Source organism: Silene latifolia, chromosome Y, assembly GCF_048544455.1.
Source record: "Silene latifolia isolate original U9 population chromosome Y, ASM4854445v1, whole genome shotgun sequence".
Taxonomy (NCBI): Eukaryota; Viridiplantae; Streptophyta; class Magnoliopsida; order Caryophyllales; family Caryophyllaceae; genus Silene; species Silene latifolia.
This window is the reverse complement of record NC_133538.1, coordinates 194058831-194079413: the sequence shown is the minus strand read 5'-3', so window position 1 is coordinate 194079413 and position 20583 is coordinate 194058831. Positions and strand designations below refer to the sequence as shown.

The 20583-nt window shown below is 37.7% G+C and overlaps 2 protein-coding genes across 8 annotated transcripts; both read left to right on the top strand.

The window, feature by feature from the left end:
* Window positions 1-2307: 2307 nt before the first annotated feature.
* LOC141634121 (uncharacterized) lies at window positions 2308-5132 on the top strand. 3 transcript variants are annotated; one of them, XM_074446416.1, is made up of 3 exons: window positions 2308-3585; window positions 3685-3879; window positions 4116-5132. In XM_074446416.1, the coding sequence occupies exons 1-3, from the start codon at window positions 2328-2330 to the stop codon at window positions 4133-4135; spliced, it is 1473 nt and encodes a 490-aa protein (XP_074302517.1). In that variant the 5' UTR covers window positions 2308-2327; the 3' UTR covers window positions 4136-5132. The 3 variants fall into 3 exon arrangements, with proteins under 3 accessions (XP_074302517.1, XP_074302516.1, XP_074302515.1); XM_074446415.1 differs by having other exon boundaries at window positions 3667-3879; XM_074446414.1 differs by having other exon boundaries at window positions 2308-3879.
* Window positions 5133-16542: 11410 nt separating this feature from the next.
* LOC141626729 (DNA N(6)-methyladenine demethylase ALKBH1A-like) lies at window positions 16543-20337 on the top strand. Of its 5 annotated transcripts, XM_074440401.1 has the most exons (8): window positions 16543-16628; window positions 16744-16873; window positions 17042-17196; window positions 17509-17855; window positions 18468-18606; window positions 18709-18775; window positions 18875-18996; window positions 19760-20337. In XM_074440401.1, exons 2-8 carry the CDS (start codon window positions 16779-16781, stop codon window positions 19897-19899), a joined length of 1065 nt encoding a protein of 354 aa, XP_074296502.1. In that variant the 5' UTR covers window positions 16543-16628; window positions 16744-16778; the 3' UTR covers window positions 19900-20337. The 5 variants fall into 5 exon arrangements, with proteins under 5 accessions (XP_074296502.1, XP_074296499.1, XP_074296503.1 ...); XM_074440398.1 differs by having other exon boundaries at window positions 16744-17196; XM_074440402.1 differs by lacking the exon at window positions 16543-16628 and having other exon boundaries at window positions 16682-16840.
* Window positions 20338-20583: the final 246 nt, after the last annotated feature.

The window sequence follows — 20583 nt, the reverse complement described above, 5'->3', positions numbered from 1 at the left end:
CAAGGTAAATATTTTGTGACGTTGGTTGATGGTGGGTTCAACGAGCCATAAGTCAAACGGTTGAATGACCAATCACAGAGGCGAGTTATACGGATTTCTCGTAGGACACAATTGTGACATCGACGTGGAGTTCTAAATGTTTTATAACATTCGGTGCCCGGTCGTGGATAGGACCTCCATGGTGATCCTAAGAGTCGATTCTTTTGACTATCGACTGTCTCTTGAGACTAAGGCAGATTTTGGGTGACTTTGGTTTCTTTCTCACGGTCATCCGTAACAGGGGGCCAAGTAGATTTTTTTCTGGTCATTTCGCATGATGTGCTTAGATCGGAAGGAGTCGAGTTGAAGGAAATATTCAGCCTTTATCGGTACTCGATATTTCTCGGGGCCACTCGAGGAGTCAGAATCGAAATGCATGGCCATGCTCGGATACGGATTCGTTTTATCAGTTAAGTTACTCTCTAGTCGGGGAAACCACTCATGATACAGATCGATTGTAAAATACGACCTTTGCGGATCCGAATCTGTAAATTGTTTTACATTGAGTGGGAGAAATTTTAAATGAATATGAGAATCGGTTATCGCACATACACTTGTACGGACAAGTGGGAGTTTGTTGGAGCTGTGTCCTCCAGTTAGTGCGGATAACGTCATTGCACATACACTTGTACGGACAAGTGGGAGCTTGTTGGGGTTGGTGTCCTTAACAATTAGTGCAAGGACTTATAAATCTCTAAAAGGATCAAAGGGCATACTTTTGGTATTATTATCAGTTGATCCACGTTTATCAATAACGGTTGGCTTGCTAGATAAGTTTGACGTTATTGTCATACAGATGGCGATGATCAACTGGTCCCTAAAAGTCACACCTATAGGATACGTTTGAGAGACGTGACAGTATGAAAATACAGTCATATTGATGCGAATTTTGACTAACCAGTTAGTCCGAGTTATTTGACTAGTAATTAGTCAAAATGTGATGTTGAGATATTTTATACGGATTAAATAAAATGGGCTAAGGCGAATTAAACAGTTAATTCGTAAATTAAATATAAACGATTTATATTTGATTAATGTATATTGAATTAATTATACAATATTGTCTTTGTCGGACATGTATTAATATTTCAACTAATCCGTGTTATTAGTCGATGTATTAATAACCGATAACCGATGACAGTTTATAATAAAAACCGCGTCATATACATTTTAGCGAGACGAGTCGGATCACGAGTTAAATGAGGAGAAAGTGGAAAGCCCACTCCCTCCTCTAGTGACCCGCGGACCGAGGCTAACAAAAGGAGAGGTTCCCTCTCCTTTGTAACCTAGTCATTTCATTTGCAAAGAAACTAGGGTTTTGGAGATCATTTCTCTCTGAAACCTAGATCTCACATCTCAAAAAACTCACATCAAGTCTCTCAATATTTCAAGGCAATTAGAGAACGCATTTCTAGCACAAGGGCATATTCTTAGACGATCTTGGGTGCAACAATTAGGAGGAGGTCTACTTTGATCTCTCATTGCCGAATTGCACTAGGACCGAAGGTTAATTCTTGTGCTTAATCGTTTTTCATTGTATTTCGTTTATGACCATATTTCACATGTTAAATTTACGTTATAGTCCTAAATTTAAAGGGTCTTATACGGATATTACCCCACATACCATTGAATGGAGGCAGTTCGTTAATCGCTCCATTAGTTAGAGGCGGTTCGTTAATCGCTCTAACGGCGTTCATTCTATATATTGTGGTTTGTTGTTTGGTCCGTTCCCATATGTCGTGGTTATAATGGATCTATGATTCGCATGATGTCATAATATGGTTTATGTCTTTATGCGTCCTCACATGTGGTTTGTGTTGGAATATGTGTCCTCCGACAATAATGCGATCACAACTGTTGATCATGATGATCACATGTTTAAGTCTCATTTTAAAGAATACAATTGGGAAGTATTTTTACTGTCAACTGGTCTACACATATCGGTAATGATTGGCTGACTAGAGTTTGACATTACTGTCGTGAGATGGTGGTGACCAGTTGATCCCCTTAGGTCATACTAATAATGTAATGTATCCCAAGGGTCTTGTAATAATGTAACCCAAGGATACTCAAGAGTCTTGTAACTCATATATTTTCTCATATATATAGTTTACCTCCTATGTTATGGAGGATCAAGCCAAATAAATTTCATATGGTATCAGGCTAATAAGATCTTCTCTTTTAAAATATAAACAAACAAACAAAAAAAAAAGGGAAAATCTAATACTAAATCTAATCCTGGTAACCTTATTTCCGCTGCCATGAGTTCTTCAAACTCATCAACTTCCATGATCTCCTCTTCTATTATCCAATCAAGCCCCACCTCACTTAATCAGACCCCAAGATCTGTGACTCAGTCATCCGTCATCTCCACGGCGTCTCTCCCGTCCACGACTGTGATGATGCCTCCTCCTTTTTCGTGGACACCCACATCGCCGGTGACGCGGCAACTATTCACGGCTCCGGTAGGAATTCAAAACCCGTCAGCTCCGTCCTCCTCCACCCGTTTTGGTGGTCCGACTCTAGCCGGGTCCATCGGTCTCGTCCTGCCGCCGCTTTCTGGGTCAATTGGTAGTTCGCGCACTGCCACCCCGCCAGGATTCAATCCTCTCCGTCCCTCTCTCTCAACCATTGCCAATACTCTGGTATACTCTACTCCTAATGTTAAAAATATAGTCACTACTGAGTTGTCTGTGGTTGAAGATTATTTGCCTTGGCGGACGCAATTTGAATCGTTTCTGGTGTCTCATGGCTTGCTTGGGATGATTGATGGGTCTATTCCCATCCCGTCTACTTATACGTTTGATGTTAATCACAATCAGGTCATTAATCCTGAATATTCCTATTGGCTTAAACTTGATCAAACTGTCAGATCATGGATTTTTGCTACTTTATCTCGTGATACTCTTGTTGAGGTACATGATGTTCGCTTCTCTGCTAGTATTTGGGAACGCTTGCAAGTACGTTTTATGTCTGCTAGTATGGCTCGCTCAATGGAGTTAAAACGGCTGTTATCTAACATGTCTAAAGATGAAAATCAATCTATGGAACACTATCTTCGTGAAATTAAATTAATTGTTGATTCACTTGCTGCCATTAATTCACCCGTCTCGAACCAAGATTTACTACAGTATGTAGTGCAAGGTCTAGGATCCGATTATGAGACGTTAGTTACTGTCATTACTCAATTTCCGGGTTCTATTACTTTTGATGACCTGCGTGCTAGATTACTAGTCCAAGAACAACGGGTCAAATTTCTGAAAAATCAGGACAACGGTGTTACTAGCCATCAGGCCTTTGCCACTGCCACTACCAACAACGGGTCCTCCTCTACTCCATCTCAAAAGCAGGCTGCTCCAAACACTTCCAATAAAACTAACAACAACAATAATAGTGGCTGGCGAAATAACAACAATAATAGAGGGGGAGGACGTTGGAACAAGGGACGTTGGAATAACAACAATAATCGTGGCCGTGGACAGTCTGGGCAGCAAGGTGGAACCAAACAAAATACTTCGGCTCTTCCGGCTCAAAACAACGCCTCAGGTACAGTTTTATGTAATTCAGCTGTGTCATCGAATAGTGTTGTGGCTTTATCATCTTGTGGTACTAATGGTATGCCTACAGGAAATTCAAATTCATCAGTTGAGGGAGTGTTAGGTTCGGCCCCTCCTCCTGTCGTTTGTCAAATTTGTTATCACACAGGTCATACCGGTGCTTCATGTCCCTCTCGCTATACTCAAACGTCTGCTCCAGCTATGGTTTTACCCTCGGGTGAAAATAATGATGCCGTCTGGTATCCAGACTCCGGGGCTGCTTCTCACATGACAAATAACGAAGGTATTTTATTATATAAAGCTCCTTACACTGGTCAAGTTCGTGTTAAAGTAGCTAATGGTACTGAAATTCCCATTCGTCATGTTGGCAATATCACACTCAATTCTAAGGCCAAACCTCTTCATCTAAAATCGGTTCTTCATGTCCCTAACATTAAGTTTAACTTGTTGTCTGTTCAAAAGTTGTGTCAAGATAATGATTGTATAGTCAATTTTGACAAGTCTCGTGTTTGTGTTAAGGATCGAACTACGGGAGCTGACCTTCTTCAAGCCTCTAGTCGTGGTAGTGTCTATCCTCTCACCTTTTCCAAGTCCGTCCCGCCGTCTCACGTTGCCTTTGTCTCCGTGTCTGCTCCTGGTCCTGTGTGGCATCGTCGTCTTGGCCATTGTGGTGATCGAGTCTTAGGTGTCTTACAAAAGAATAAGGCCATTACTAGTGCCACTAGTTTTTCTCATAATTGTGTTTCATGTCGTTTGGGCAAGTCGCATCGATTACCTTTCAAGGATGTAATTCTCTCTTTTGATAAACCTCTACAACTGGTTCATTCTGATTTATGGCAATCTCCGGTTATGTCTAATCTTGGTTTTAAATATTATGTTTGCTTTGTTGATGATTTTTCTCGTTACACTTGGATTTATCCTCTTAAGAAAAAATCCGACATGTTCAGCCAATTCATTTTGTTTCAAAGGCTGGTTGAAAATTTATTTGATACCAAGATTAAATATTTTCAAAGTGACGGGGGACGAGAATTTGACAACAAGTCTTTACTTGATCATTTTTCCTCTTGTGGTATTTCTTTTCGAAAATCGTGCCCCGACACACAACAACAAAATGGGGTTGCTGAACGTAAACATCGTCACTTAATTGAGCTTGCTCGTACTATGCTCATTGATGCTAGGCTTCCAGCTCAATTTTGGGTGGACGCTGTTTATACAGCTACCTATATTCATAATCGATTGCCTACTCCTGTTTTGAAAGGTGCCACTCCTTATGAAATATTGTTTCAAAAACAGCCTGACTACTCATTTCTTCGGGTATTTGGATGTAGTTGCTTTCCAAATTTTGTTGCAAAACCATCAAACAAACTTGCCCCACGCTCAGTACATTGTGTCTTCTTGGGGTATGCAGCTACTTATAAAGGATATCGATGCCTTGACCCTACGACAGGACGGGTTTACGTTAGTCGTAATGTTATTTTTCATGAGTCTGATTTTCCATATTCCACTCTAGTGTCTACTCGTCCTTTGAAGTCGAGCTCTGATGCAGATTGGGCAGGCTGTCCTGACAGCTCCCGTTCGACCACAGGTTACACTGTATTTTTTGGGGACAATCTCATTTCCTGGCGCTCCAAAAAGCAGCCGACTGTCTCCAAATCCTCGACTGAAGCCGAGTATCGAGCTGTTGCTTACACGGTTCAAGAAACTATCTGGATTCGGTCTATACTTGCTGAGTTGGGTATTCTTCTTCCTCGTCGTGTCACCCTATTTTGCGATAATGTCTCTACTTCTTATCTTGCCGTGAATCCAATTCAACATGATCGCAGCAAGCACATCGATATTGATTATCATTTTGTTCGTGAAAGGGTTGCACATGGTGACTTGATAGTTCGTTATGTACCTACTCAATATCAGTTAGCCGATTTGTTTACTAAGAGTCTTAGTGGTCAACGTTTTGAATTTTTACGATCCAATCTCCGCGTTGTTCCCCCCGCACAGATTGAGGGGGTGTAATAATGTAATGTATCCCAAGGGTCTTGTAATAATGTAACCCAAGGATACTCAAGAGTCTTGTAACTCATATATTTTCTCATATATATAGTTTACCTCCTATGTTATGGAGGATCAAGCCAAATAACTTTCATACATGCCTATAGGGTAACACTCTTAATTGATCATTTAATTGATCGTATGACGATACGGGTCAATTAAATTAGTTAAAATTGACGGACGATTTTGGAAGTTAAATTTACGTGTCTTATTGAAATTTGATTAAATAAGATACGGTCTAAGTAATCGAATTGTTTTATTACTTAGATGAAATTATTGTTTAAGGAAACAATTGCATTTGAATGAATATATTATTATAAATACAAGATGTTGTGATTTATAATTGGTAAATTATTTTGGTACAAGTAATTGTGAATTACTAAGTCGATTTTGTGTATGACGTATTTTTATTAATGCGTTGATTTTTAATATGTTAAAAATGCATAACAATTTCATGTGACATATGACATGTGACAAATTGACAAATTGACAAAGATAAAATGGAATCTATTTTATCTATTATAACCGAAATATTGGAGAGGATTAGGAAAATATTAGGTTAATTATGTTAGTGGTAAACATAATCATGTTTGCCTAATACTAGCCATGCAAGCCTACTTGTTCTTGTGAAGGCAACCTTGTGCATGCATTGGCTCCTTCCTTTCCCCCCTTCCACCCGGTTTTGAGAAGGAAAATACCATGGGTTTTTCTTCTTATTTTACCTAATATACACTAAGATATTCACTAGTGTATCATTCATTGTTTTAACATCTAAAAATAAGAATTTTAGAGTGATAACATCTTCCTCCTCCTCCCTCTCTCTTGACCGAAATTGTTGAGAGACCAAATAATTTTTGGGTCAATTTTTACACAAAATTAATATTGTTCTAGTAATAATAATATTAATTTTATTAAGTTGTTACCTTGGGTATAATTCCTTGGGAGGGATTCTACACTTGAATCCTTGTTCATACAATTAAGGAAAGCTCAAGAACAAGAGAGTAGAAGAACTCTCTTGTGCCCTTTGATCCGAAACATCAATGTAAGAATGAAGATTTCTTCCTTATTTTGCTTATTGTTTGCATGCATAAGATCCCCTTTTAATTTTATGACTAAATTAAAATTAAAACATATATGAATATGTTAGTAAAGAGATCAAGATTTCCAACAAGCGGTATCAAGAGCCTTGGTTATTTGCATGCAAATCGGTTATAGTTTTTCCGAGTTATACGATTAACATATAAAACTTGTAAATTTGTGTTATTATGATATATCACGAAATAAATTTATGCATGTTAAAGTTTCTGGTCCTAAAATGTATTTAGGATATTTTGGTTAATTTATGGATTTTTATTGTTCATCTTATATAATAATGGCATTAAAAATATGATTTTATGATTAAAATGTCATTTTCGGACTAAAATTGGATAAACTTCGTATTTTCCAGTAATTTTTGGATATGTTATCACATGTTTTATTTTGATATGACCTGTAAATTTTCAGAATTTTTGGAGTTCTTATGCTCAAAATATGGATTTTTCATGTTTAAAATCGGATTTAGAAGAAAAATAGGTTAATATGAGATAAATTTCGAATCTGGTCATAGAAATTTAGTATGTTGTCACATGCAATTTTACAAGATGTGTGTAAATTAATAGGCTATATTGAAGTCTTTATGCATGATTTATGAATTTTTGATGAAAAATAGCATAAATAGTGACTTAATTAGTGAATAATTCCTAAAACATACTCCATGACTAAGAAAAAACGTCACATGTTGCATTTTATTATCTTTTTTAGATCTAAAATTGAAAAGTTGATGAATATAATTTTTCTCATGTTTTTATGATTATTATTGATAAATCCGATAAACCGCAACATAGTTTTTCCGATAATTTTACGAAATTTTAACCTAAGTTTTGAACATTATGAGTGTCATGGTATTTTTCCAGAATGTTCATAAGTTTAAATTTCAAATTTTGATTTATTTGGAATTTTTGTGATTTATTTGAAGTTTATAGCATTTTATTGTAATTTTAGGTCCATTAATGAACAATTTTAAGAAATATGAGTTAATTATAGTCAAATAGTTAGTGGAGACTAATTTTGAGTCCTAAGAGGTTAGGGTAATTAACTTGTGCATAAATATGAATTTATGTAATTTATTGTGATTTTAAAAGGTTGAATCACGCAAATCCGTAAAAACCGTTAAATATACGATATTGGCTACTTAAAGGCGATTTAGCATAAAATTGGGCACGTTCATACATATTATAATGCTGCATTTTATTTATGATTGTCATAATTTTATTTTATGTAATTTTGAATTATGTAATTTTACTTAGTATGGCCTTAGTTTTTAATTGGTATTACGCGAAATGTATGGGAATATCAATTCGGTTGTAATTTATTGTGATCTCGTATCACCGTTTTGTAGTTTAATAGATTTATTTTATTTTAATTACATATGTATAATAGGAAATTATGTAATTTGTTATGTAATTTATTTATTTATTCCGGAGTTCCATAAAGACGGTGTCACTCAAGAAGGCGATACATAAAGACGGTGTTACCTCGAGATGCGTGCCATAACCGAAGTTCAAGGGATCAATGGAGTTGGTTTCCGAATATGTAATAGTTAATTAGATTTTCTATTTTAGGAAGGCCATACTAGGATTTATTTTATGTTTTGCATTTTATTTATATGTCGCATGCATCGCAAAATCGCCATAACTAAAACATGCATTATCATTTAATCGAGTTTATCGACCGTATCAATTAGAATTATCGTAGTTCACCGCTTTAGTTCACTTAAAACGTGATAGATAATGAATTGACATGACCTCACGCTAAAATAAACAATTGAGATTTAGCCTTACCAAAAAGTAGAAACCATGAAAACCTATTTCGCGAAGGAGTGCACTCGGCCCTACCGGGGTACAAAACTTGTTACGTAGGGGAAGTGGGTGATAAATGTCTATCCACCGAATTCATGTTGATAAGGGATGAATCGGCCCTACCGTGCCCAAGTTGATGTGGATTTGGATCATGGACACATTTATTCGAAATTTGGATTGAGCTCAACGGAAGTATTCGTGACCGTAGTCGCATGTGTTCCGGGCTAAAGATAAATGTTAATGTAATTTTATCAACCAAGAGTTCTAAAAGTAGAATCGATTAAAGCGTTAATCCACCGAGTTATATTGATAAGGGATGAATCGGCCCTACCGTGCCCAAGTTAATATGAATTTGGATCTTGGAATCATTTATGATAGTTGGGTAGATGTCACTATATAAATGCTCATATCTTGTTAATATATTTACGAGTATGATTCAAAAAGACAAATGTTAATATTTCCTTTCCTCCATATTTGTAGTTCATTACAATGAATCCATCAAATGCTACCGCACCGATAACTATTGAGTCATACCACAATGTTTTTGACGACGTTTGCTCCAACAATGATTTCGACACTACTAGAGAACTTCATTTTGGGATAGGTTCGGATGGAAACCTTAACTTCATCACTTCTACTAGACCACCTACTAGTACTAGATCTCGTGTGAGCCCGTCTCAGGAAGACCGCCTCATACAATCTATAGGATCTTTGTCTCTGGAAGATAAAGATGCCAAAACTAGTGGGAGCTCAAGCAATCAAGTTCTTGCTTCAAAGGGCAAAAAGTTCAAGAAGAAGGGAAAGAAAGTCAAAAACTTCAAGCAAGTTGATGATGAGTGCCATTATTGCTATGGCATAGGACATTGGCTTAGGAATTGTCCCGTATATTTGCGAAATATAAGGGAAGGAATCATCGTTCCAAAAGGTAAAATTCCTAAGGAAATTTATGTTATTGATATAAATTATACTTCCACTACGACATGGGTACTGGATACCGGTTGTGGTTCTCACCTTTGTAATAATTTACAGGGTTTAAGAGACGTGAAGAGGCTTAGAAAAGGAGATGTGGATCTATGCCTTGGAAATGGAGCTCGAGTAGCGGCCGAATCCAAAGGAACTTATGTATTAGCGTTGGCTAATGGATTTGAGTTGTATTTACATAATTGTTTTTATTTGCCTACACTCTCTAAAAACATTATTTCTATCGCTATGCTAGACGTGGATGGATTTTGTTTTGTCATTAAGAACAATTGTTGTACTATTTCAAGGAATGATTTGGTTATAGGCCAAGCTTCTTCCATCAATGGCATTTACATTTTAGAGACCTCAAATCCGACTAATGATATCTATAACATTCAATCAAAGAAACTCAAATCAAGTGACCCAAATGAATCGTTCATTTGGCATTGTCGATTAGGTCACATAAACGAGAATCGCATCAAAAGATTAATTTCGACTAATGTGATTACACCATTTGATTTTCAATCATATGGTACATGCGAATATTGCCTACTTGGCAAAATGACTCGTAATCCTTTTAGTGGTAAAGGGACACGAGCTAGTGAACTATTGGGACTCGTACACACCGATGTATGTGGACCAATGAGTATCACCGCTCGAGGAAATTATGACTACTTCATAACCTTCACCGATGACTTGAGTAGACATGGGCATGTCTATTTAATGAAATATAAGAGTGAAGCTTTTGAGAAATTCAAGGAATTTCAAAATGAAGTAGAGAACCAATTGAACAAAAAGATAAAAGCACTACGATCCGACCGTGGTGGAGAATATCTTAGCTTTGAATTCGATTCACACTTGAAAGGTTGTGGTATCATATCACATCTTTCTCCACCCGGAACAACACAACTTAATGGTGTTGCCGAAAGGAGAAATCGAACCTTACTTGATATGGTTCGATCCATGATGAGTCAAACCGAGTTACCAAACTCGTTTTGGGGATTTGCGATTCAAACCGCAATCAGATCTTTGAACAATAGTCCCACAAAGACCACCGAAAAGACTCCATGTGAGATGTGGATGGGAAGGGTTCCCAATATATCCTATATGAAGATTTGGGGATGTGATGCTTACGTCAAGGCTAAGACCGACAACAAGCTTGCCCCAAGATCCGAAAAATGCATCTTTGTAGGTTACTCCTCGACCTCTCGAGGATACTACTTCTACAAACCTCAAGATAACAAAGTGTTTGTGTCTTGCGAGACTGTCTTCTTAGAAAGAGAATTTATTTCTAAGAGACGGAGTGGGAGAAATTTTGAACTTGATGAAGTTCAAGAGCCACAAACCGAGGTAGAGACGCAAGAAGATGTTCCTTCGTCGTCTAACACGGTTGTCCCTCCTACACTAAGAAGAACGATTCGAGTTATTCGCCATCCTGATCGATATGTGGGACTTATCGAAGAAGATGGAACACTCGATGTGTTGCTTTTAGAAAGTGACGAGCCCGCCACCTACAAGGCCGCAATCTCTAGTCCTAATTCCTCCTTATGGCTTGAAGCTATGAAGTCCGAAATGGATTCTATGCATGAAAACCAAGTTTGGGACTTGGTAGATTTGCCTAAAGGGGCAAGACCTCTTCAATGCAAATGGATATTCAAAGTCAAGAATGGCATAGAAGCACATGATGATGTCTACAAAGCTAGGCTAGTGGCAAAAGGATTTACCCAAGTCAAAGGTCTCCATTATGATGAGACCTTCGCCCCCGTAGCCATGCTAAGATCCATACGGATTTTGTTAGCGATTGCCGCATTTCACGATTATGAAATATGGCAAATGGATGTCAAAAATGCTTTTCTAAATGGCCATTTAGAAGAGGAAGTGTACATGATACAACCCGAAGGTTTTGTTGATTCTAATAATCCTAACAAAGTGTGCAAGCTTAAGAGATCCATTTATGGTCTAAAGCAAGCATCTAGAAGTTGGAATCATCGATTCAATCATGTTATAAAGGAGAATGGTTTCACTCGAAGTGTTGAGGAACCATGTTTATACATGAAATTTAGTGGGAGTAATGTTGTGTTCCTAATCTTGTATGTCGATGACATACTACTCATTGGAAATGATATTCCGAAGTTGTCTTCTGTTAAGAAGTGGTTAGGTAACCACTTCCAAATGAAGGATTTAGGAGAAGCACAACGCATATTAGGTATCCGGATCCATAGAGATAGATCCAACAGGATATTGGCACTAAGTCAAGAGTCTTATGTTGATAAGATTCTTCGACGGTTCAGCATGGACAAATCAAAAAGGGGTTTGGTACCTATGGTAACTGGGACTATATTGAGCAAGACTCAATCTCCCTCTGAACCCCATGATGTTGAACGCATGAAGATGATCCCTTATGCTTCCGCTGTTGGATCAATCATGTATGCCATGATATGCACACGTCCTGATGTCTCGTATGCCTTGAGCATGACGAGTAGATATGAAGGAAATCCAGGTGAGAGTCACTGGATAGCCGTCAAAAACATCCTTAAGTACTTGAGAAGAACTAAGGATTCTATCTTAGTGTTTGGAGGAGACACCGAACTTCGAGTTAATGGTTACACGGACTCAAGTTTCCAAACGGATAGAGATGACATGAAATCACAAGTTGGTTTCGTTTTTATGCTCAATGGTGGTGCCGTTAGCTGGAGAAGCTTCAAGGAAGTCAGAATCAACGGATTCAACAACGGAGGCTGAGTACATTGCGGCATCGGAAGCGCCAAGGAAGCTGTGTGGATCGAGCATTCACGGAAGGTCTAAGAGTAGTACCTACAGCCAATGATCCCATCACTCTCTATTGTGATAATAGTGGGACGATCTTCCAAGCTAAGGAGCCAAAGTTTAGTAATAGATCTAGACATGTACTTAGAAAATATCATGTAATAAGAGATTTCATTGAAAGAAAGGAAATTGCGATTTGTAAGGTTGGGACGGATGACAACATAGCCGATCCGCTCACCAAGCCTTTATCGCAGGCCAAGCATGAAGGACATGTTGCGTCCATGGGACTTAAACATGTACCAAGTTTTTGTTAGATTTTGAAATGAAATAAAAGTGTTGTTTTTTGTTCATGTTCATAATCACATTTGTCTTTTTTCTTTTCTTTATACATTGTTACATCCAAACGGGTTGTGGAGACAATTGAACCCCGTTAAAGTGAACGCGGATTAACATTGTATTCGCCCATAGTTGCTTACATGAGGTGACGTCTCGAAGTGACTAGAGTGTGATGCGATTGATGGCAAGTTCAAGTGCCATATAGTCATGTGAGATGACTAGTCGATCACATGTAGAACATTTGTTAGGAACATTTTGTCGGGCCTTATGACCGCTTATAGAGTTATGGCAAATTTATATAGCCTGGTCGTGGCGAGAGCTACTATAGTATTCAAATGAGTCGATTCTTTTGACTAAAGACTATTCACCTAAGATGGCACGATTTCAGATTAACTTTGATTTGTGTTACTACGACCTTCGTAAATGGGGTCAAATGGGCATATTTTGGGTTATGATGGCTGTGGCTAGTCGAAGGGAATGAGTGCGATAGGAATTGTCCACCCCTAGTCAGGGTTATAACAATATCTCAGGGCCACTCGAGGAGTAATGAACTGGAAATGCGTGGCCACGCTCGGAATGAATCCATGGTGGATAAATCCGGTCAATCAGTTATTCTCCAGATCGAGGAAACCACTCTCGATATGATCACTTTCAAGTACGACCTGAAAGACACCTTGCATTGAGTGGGAGATAGTAATAGGACAAGAGAATTGGTGACGCACACTTGTCGAGGACAAGTGGGAGATTGTTGGAATATGTGTCCTCCGACAATAATGCGATCACAACTGTTGATCATGATGATCACATGTTTAAGTCTCATTTTAAAGAATACAATTGGGAAGTATTTTTACTGTCAACTGGTCCACACATATCGGTAATGATTGGCTGACTAGAGTTTGACATTACTGTCGTGAGACGGTGGTGACCAGTTGATCCCCTTAGGTCATACTTATAGGGTAACACTCTTAATTGATCATTTAATTGATCGTATGACGATACGGGTCAATTAAATTACTTAAAATTGACGGACGATTTTGGAAGTTATATTTACGTGTCTTATTGAAATTTGATTAAATAAGATACGGTCTAAGTAATCGAATTGTTTTATTACTTAGATGAAATTATTGTTTAAGGAAACAATTGCACTTGAATGAATAAATTATTATAAATACAAGATGTTGTGATTTATAATTGGTAAATTATTTTAGTACAAGTAATTGTGAATTACTAAGTCGATTTTGTGTATGACGTATTTTTATTAATGCGTTGATTTTTAATATGTTAGAAATGCATAACAATTTCACGTGACATATTGACAATTTGACAAAGATAAAATGGAATTTATTTTATCTATTATAACCGAAATATTGGAAAGGATTAGGAAAATATTAGGTTAATTATGTTAGTGGTAAACATAATCATGTTTGCCTAATACTAGCCATGCAAGCCTACTTGTTCTTTTGAAGGCAACCTTGTGCATGCATTGGCTCCTTCCTTTCCCCCCTTCCACCCGGTTTTGAGAAAGAAAATACCATGGGTTTTTCTTCTTATTTTACCTAATATACACTAAGATATTCAGTAGTGTATCATTCATTGTTTTAACATCTAAAAATAAGAATTTTAGAGTGATAACATCTTCCTCCTCCTCCCTCTCTCTTGACCGAAATTGTTGAGAGACCAAATAATTTTTGGGTCAATTTTTACACAAAATTAATATTGTTTTAGTAATAATAATATTAATTTTATTAAGTTGTTAGCTTGGGTATAATTCCTTGGGAGGGATTCTACACTTGATTCCTTGTTCATCCAATTAAGGAAAGCTCAAGAACAAGAGAGTAGGAGAACTCTCTTGTGCCCTTTGATCCGAAACATCAATGTAAGAATGAAGATTTCTTCTTATTTTGCTTATTGTTTGCATGCATAAGATCCCCTTTTAATTTTATGACTAAATTAAAATTAAAACATATATGAATATGTTAGTAAAGAGATCGAGATTTCCAACAGTTTGACTTGGAGTTATCATTTCATATGTTTGTCTTTGTCATTGTTTAATGGTAAGTTGGTGTCGAGTTTTCATGGGTATAGATGGTCTCACATGTTTACTGGTTTTGCATTTCAATTGTTAATGATTGTTAGTTATATACAATAACTGTAAACATGAGTGGGAGAGCATCTAGTTACTCCCGACTGATTGTCGACCCCCATTATCAGGTTGTTCAGATGTTGCTGACTGGTTGATGATTGCTTGGGGAATGTGCGAAGCGTGCTTAATAATAAAATAGGAGTTTGCTTTATGTTTTAGGAACCTTCGAATAATATATTAGTTCGGTTTGGATTTAGTATCGATCCGGATTTAGGCTTGGTGTTTCCGCCACCTTGACCCTTTTATCAGTATCGTACTCTGATATTTACTTTATATAAGTTTTTCCTTTGTTTTATAATCCGGGTTGTTACAGCAAATCTCACATGTTAGGTTTAAACTTGTGGATGCGCATTCATGCATTAAACCCGTTTTATCAACTCTTGCACTTAACCAACCAAGATCGATCAGTAGAGGCCGCTATCGCGGGCGGGATTGGTTGTTCGATTAAAGAGCTTCCCAATACGTACCCTCACCTCTTACTCAGAACCTTTGGATAGTGGATGGCATTATCCAGGGCGTACGAGAGTCATTCTAACGATAGGATGCTAAAAGAGGGACGAGTCCTTATCTTTAGTACCTACGTCAAGCACTGCTTTGTGCTTCGTTTCACCGAGGTATAAAGTGGATTCAAACGGTTTTCAGGCATCCCATAATTGCTTAGTGGCGACTCCGAACATCTCTGATCGTTTTCGAGACCTTTATCGAGACGAAACCGGCCGATCTAAAGCGATCCGGTCGAAAGCATTTCTACGTCCCGAACGTGGCTTTCAGACTGCCGCATGTCCACAGATCGGCGTGCGTGTGGCCCGTGTCCACAAAGGGCGGGACTTTCTTACGTAAAAAGATGGATGACGAGAAAAGGTGAAGATTGCGCGAGAATGACGTTATTTGGTGAAGGAATGAAGGAGTTTTGAAGTTTTAAGGTTATAGAGGTTATGGTTTAATAAAGGCTTTTAAGGTAGACGAAATTTCTGAAATTTTGAAGATAAGAGATGAGGTTAGTTGATTCTCAACAAAAATGAAACTTAAAAAGAGGTCTAATTTAACTTAGCTCGGGCAAAGTCCCGTTTTAGGCTCTATTTGGGCAATTTGATAGCGGTTTCTTCATAACTACACTAAAAACGCGATTGCTATAAAAATAAGGCGAATAAAATAACTATTTAAACTACAAATTCTAGAATTGGAATTTCGCGGGTGTTACACTTTGAGGAAGTGATATTTCAACATTACTTCCGAGAGACCAACAAAGACGCTAACTATGTGGCCTCTGTTAGGCCATCTTGTCAAACTCTTTCGAGGTGGTTTGAAAATCGTTGGCCACAACTTACATCATTCATCTGAAAGGATGAAATAGGTTGGTTCTATCTAGACCTAGCATCCAAGGCAACTGGATCAGGTCACTTTCGGGTTTGCTGGCTTGGGGTCTTAATTCGGGTTCTGGTTATTTTTGGGCCGGCTATTATCAAGTTTTTCATAGATAATATTCAGTTTGCAACAATACACATTCGGATCAGGTTATAGTAGGTCGGGTCAATTCGGGTTTTGGGTCAAGTTCGGGTCTTGAGTTCGGGTGTCGGGTAGAAACAATTGATGCTCCTTTTGATTACTTGTACTACTTTAATCGAGCCCAATTTCTCTCCATCTCCCGAAAAGAAATGGAGAGGCAAGTTCTTATAAATGGTTCGGATCGCATTTTGACAACATCTAACGGTTTTAAATTTACGAATAAAAATAAAGGGGAAATGAGAGTGAAGGGGTAATTATTATTTATATAGATTGTGAGAGGAAATTGAGAGAAAGGAAATGAAGAAGATCTATTTCCACTTTAATCAATTCGGGTTTTGGGTCAATTCAAGTGCACACGCTTAATTTTGCAGTTGAATTGTTAGTACTCCTACTACTTTGATTACTACTTGTATTAGATAGATGAATAAATTGATTGATTTCTTTGCTGAATAAACTAGATGGATTAAAATTGAATTGGGTTTTTGTTGAACAGTCTTGTATACGAATATCTGAGTTTTGGAGTGTATAATGTACGCCAATGGCGCCACCGATGATCTAGAGAGGACCGCTTTTCGTCGAGCCGAGAAAAAGTACAAGCTTTATTATGATCAAAAATCTAGAAAGTACTCATCTTTCATCTTACCGGAACTTGCATCAACTTGTTTTGTTCGGCTCAGTCATTTGTTTACGTTTTTTATTCTTTGTAAAGCGTATTTTAATCAAAGGAAAACAAATGATTGCGACGGAAGGAGTGTTTTGTTAAATGTTTATCGATTGCTGAGTATTTGCAGGAAAAAGCAACAACCTAGACCAGTCGACTTATCTGAAGTTGTTGATTTTAAATTGATCTTGGAGACTTTCGATCGAACAGGTGAAACACCTGATGGAGTTCATGTTATTAGAACCGGTTCTGAGTTTCCTGTTATCTGCCTTGATAATCGTCCTGGTGAGCAAATTTATTTCTTGTTTGACGATTTCATTTGGTTGCTGCACTTGCTTGTATCTTGCTGATGACATTGATTGTACTCCTCAAATTACTTCATTTGCTCTTGGGTTTATTATGGCCTTGGAATTTTCTTTTGGAGCGCCAAATTAGCCCGTCATTGCTAGGTGAAATGGAAAAAAAATGCAGATTTCCAATGCGCCTGCCTGATGACTTTCCTTTTTGTTAGTGTGAAAACAAATTATATGTTGTGTATATTGGTTGTCAATGGTGGAGATTTAGACTCGATTTTCCTTCTTTTTTTTCCCGGTAAAGGTTTTTATTTCATCCCTGGGGCCTTGAGCCTTGAGGAACAGTGCCAGTGGATCAGGGAAAGCCTGACAAGCTTCCCTCAACCCCCAAATCGGACGAACCACAATGCATTCTATGGTCCTATAAATGATTTATTTGCTGCTGCGCAAGAAGGTAAGGTTCTTGTTGAAGAGGAACTTTCACCGAATGTAACACAGTCCTTGGACAATGGACAAGCTCGAAGATGGACTTTCTCAAGTGAGAGTGGAAATGTTTCTTTGAAGGGAAGTGGTGGAAATTCTATTCTAGCATCTGTCCTCTTACGGAAGTTACATTGGAGTACGCTTGGCTTGCAGTTTGATTGGTCGCAGGTGATCACCTATTATCTTGTCTGATTCCGCTTATTAGTTTCTTTTGTTGGCCTCTCCAGAATGAATTCCATATCATAGGCTATTGTTGGTATGTTACCTGCCTTATCTGCCAGTGCAGAACTGCACTGACTCTTCTAATTCTGAATATTTGTTGCATACAATTTACTAATATTATTTACCCCTAAAGCCTTATTCTTTGGTCTAGAATGTGACGGAATGAAGTAAATTGGCTCCCTAGTTGTCTAGGCTCTTATTGTTGTGAAATACTAGTTGGTCGATGCAATTCATGATCTTCATTATGGATCACATGAAAAATCGGGTCAAGGCTGCAGATATTCGACCCCCTTACTTTGCCACGGACGGGAGCCTTTTGAGGCAATTGCGTAATGTTGATATTGTATAACTGAAAATTTATAGCAATTTCAAATAACGCATGGTGCTCACTTCAAGGATGTGGAAGCTTGCGAGGGTCATTTTAGGGGTTTTATCTTAGTCCTGACTAACATAAACCTAGAGGATTTATACCTGAATTTCTGAACTGCTCTGTTGTTTGCTGGTGTACTTCTCTTGATTACAAGTTTACAACTTAATATTATTAACTTGATGGGGCAGCGAAACTATAATGTTGATCTACCGCATAACAAGATTCCTGATAAGTTGTGTCAACTAGCGAAAAAGTTGGCTGTGCCTGCAATGCCTTTGGGCGATAATTTCAAGCCAGAGGCTGCTATAGTCAACTACTTTGCATCAGGTATCAATGGGTCTATCTAATGTTCAGCTGTGGTGCTGCATATTTCACATTAGCAGCTAGGTAATGAAATATTGATATTTTGACATTCGTTTCATTTTCTAGGTGACACACTTGGTGGACACCTTGATGACATGGAACTCGATTGGAGTAAACCTATAGTAAGCATGAGGTCCTATGGTTCATCCTTTTTTCCTCTTTAATAACAAATTCCTTTTGAAAATTATAAGCAGCAGTAAAGTTAAATATGTACTTCTACTTGTGCTCTCAGTTTGGGTTGTAAAGGAATATTCCTCCTTGGGGGAAAATCAAGAGAAGATGAACCTTTGGCAATGTTCTTAAGAAGCGGTGATGTTGTACTCATGGCTGGAGAAGCAAGGGAATGTTTTCATGGTAAGCATGACATATCTTCCTATTTTGCGGCGTTCTTTAGAAATGGTTATATTTTGGATAAACTTTTAATGAAATGGCTGTATAAAGAAAGAGTGACCTAAATATGTTGTCTTAGTGACCTAGTTGTAAATCATCCTACTTTTAACGTAAAGGAGAGCACGTACTCTACTTTGTCATCACCCTTTCTTTTTTAAGTGTAAAAGTTGCCAAAGAGGCATTTTTGCCACTGGGCGGGTTTCTAACGTTAGTCGTGAATACGTACACTTTCGATGATGATGAGGAGCTAAGCTATGTGACCTCTGCTACTTTGCCGTTAGTACCATCAATTATCGGTTTTGCGAGTCTCTATGTAATATTGCTTATGTGATGAAGTGCAAACTATTTTTTATAAACACGTGATTTTCTTAATTCAGCATAATGTGATATTCTCCTGTAGCATTGAGTTAATTAGTCGTCTTCTCAATGTCTTTGTCGTCATTACATTATAGTGATTTTGATAACAATTGTATAGTGAATTAGTGATTTTGGATAGAAGGGATGAGAAAGAGAGTGAGGGATCAGTTATTTCTTGTTTGGATAAATGGGAAGGGAAGGGAATAAGAAAGCTATTTTCCCTCCCATACCAAACATACATTGTCAACATTAATCCGATTCAGTTCTTAAATTCAAGGTGATGAATTGTAGTTCTTTTGTTTCTGTTGGTGGTGTTTGGCTTCCTGCATATTACAAAATCGTGCTTGTTTTTTTCTTTTGAATGTTATAGGAGTCCCTCGGATCTTCACAGACGCACATAACTCCGAAATTACAGCTTTGGAAAAGCACCTGTCCACCGACAGTGATCACTGCTTCTTGGAATATATTAAGACTTCAAGAATCAATATCAACATTAGACAAGTCTTCTAACTTGTACAGTTGTACCAAGTTTTGTTTCTTGATTGTTTTCCTGCGCAGCCACTGATTGCTGCGGTCTTTTCTTGACTGTTCTCCAAAGTACATGTCAACCCATTCCGAAGACGCCCCATAAAGACGACCTTGGTTTCTTCATCCTTGCGGGTTTTGGCAGAGACGTTTAGGCTGTGGGAAATAGCGACCTGAGAAAACCCTTAACAATTACATGTGCTCTCAATATTCTTGTTGTGACACTGCTCTTTGCATCTATTTGTCTTTGTACTGGAGTACTTGAAATTGCTTAGCCTCATATTGCTGGTTGATGTATTTCGGAGATGAATTTAAAGAAAGTTTACTTAGGATACCCTATATAAATTTTGGTAGCTGGCTATTTTTTTTGTTTACAATGCTATATGTTTCTGAAAATCCAAAGGTACTTGCGATAAGTAGCAATCAGTAGCATTGTCTAAAGAAAATTCTTGAGAGAGAATCTTGAGAGAGGAAACTCTCTCAAATTCTTAGAATGTTGAGATCTGAAAAAAAAATTGGTCTCTTTCTCAGCCTTTCTTCTCTCCTTTTTAGTACCTTTCTTCATAACCATCATTCCATTTACATGCATGGTTGTCAAGATTGCTAATCTTTTTAAAGTCTTGTTTAATTGAAAATTTTCAGAACTTTTCTTTGGTTTTCTTCTTCTTA

Excerpts from the sequence above, each read along its gene's own strand:
- LOC141626729 (XM_074440398.1), top strand. The coding sequence starts at position 16,779 with ATGTACGCCAATGGCGCCACCGATGATCTAGAGAGGACCGCTTTTCGT. Across the intron at positions 17,856-18,467 it reads TGCAGTTTGATTGGTCGCAG|CGAAACTATAATGTTGATCT; the intron begins GTGATCACCTAT and ends TTGATGGGGCAG. Across the intron at positions 18,607-18,708 it reads AGTCAACTACTTTGCATCAG|GTGACACACTTGGTGGACAC; the intron begins GTATCAATGGGT and ends TTCATTTTCTAG.
- LOC141634121 (XM_074446414.1), top strand. The coding sequence starts at position 2,328 with ATGATCTCCTCTTCTATTATCCAATCAAGCCCCACCTCACTTAATCAG. Across the intron at positions 3,880-4,115 it reads TCACATGACAAATAACGAAG|GATCGAACTACGGGAGCTGA; the intron begins GTATTTTATTAT and ends GTTTGTGTTAAG.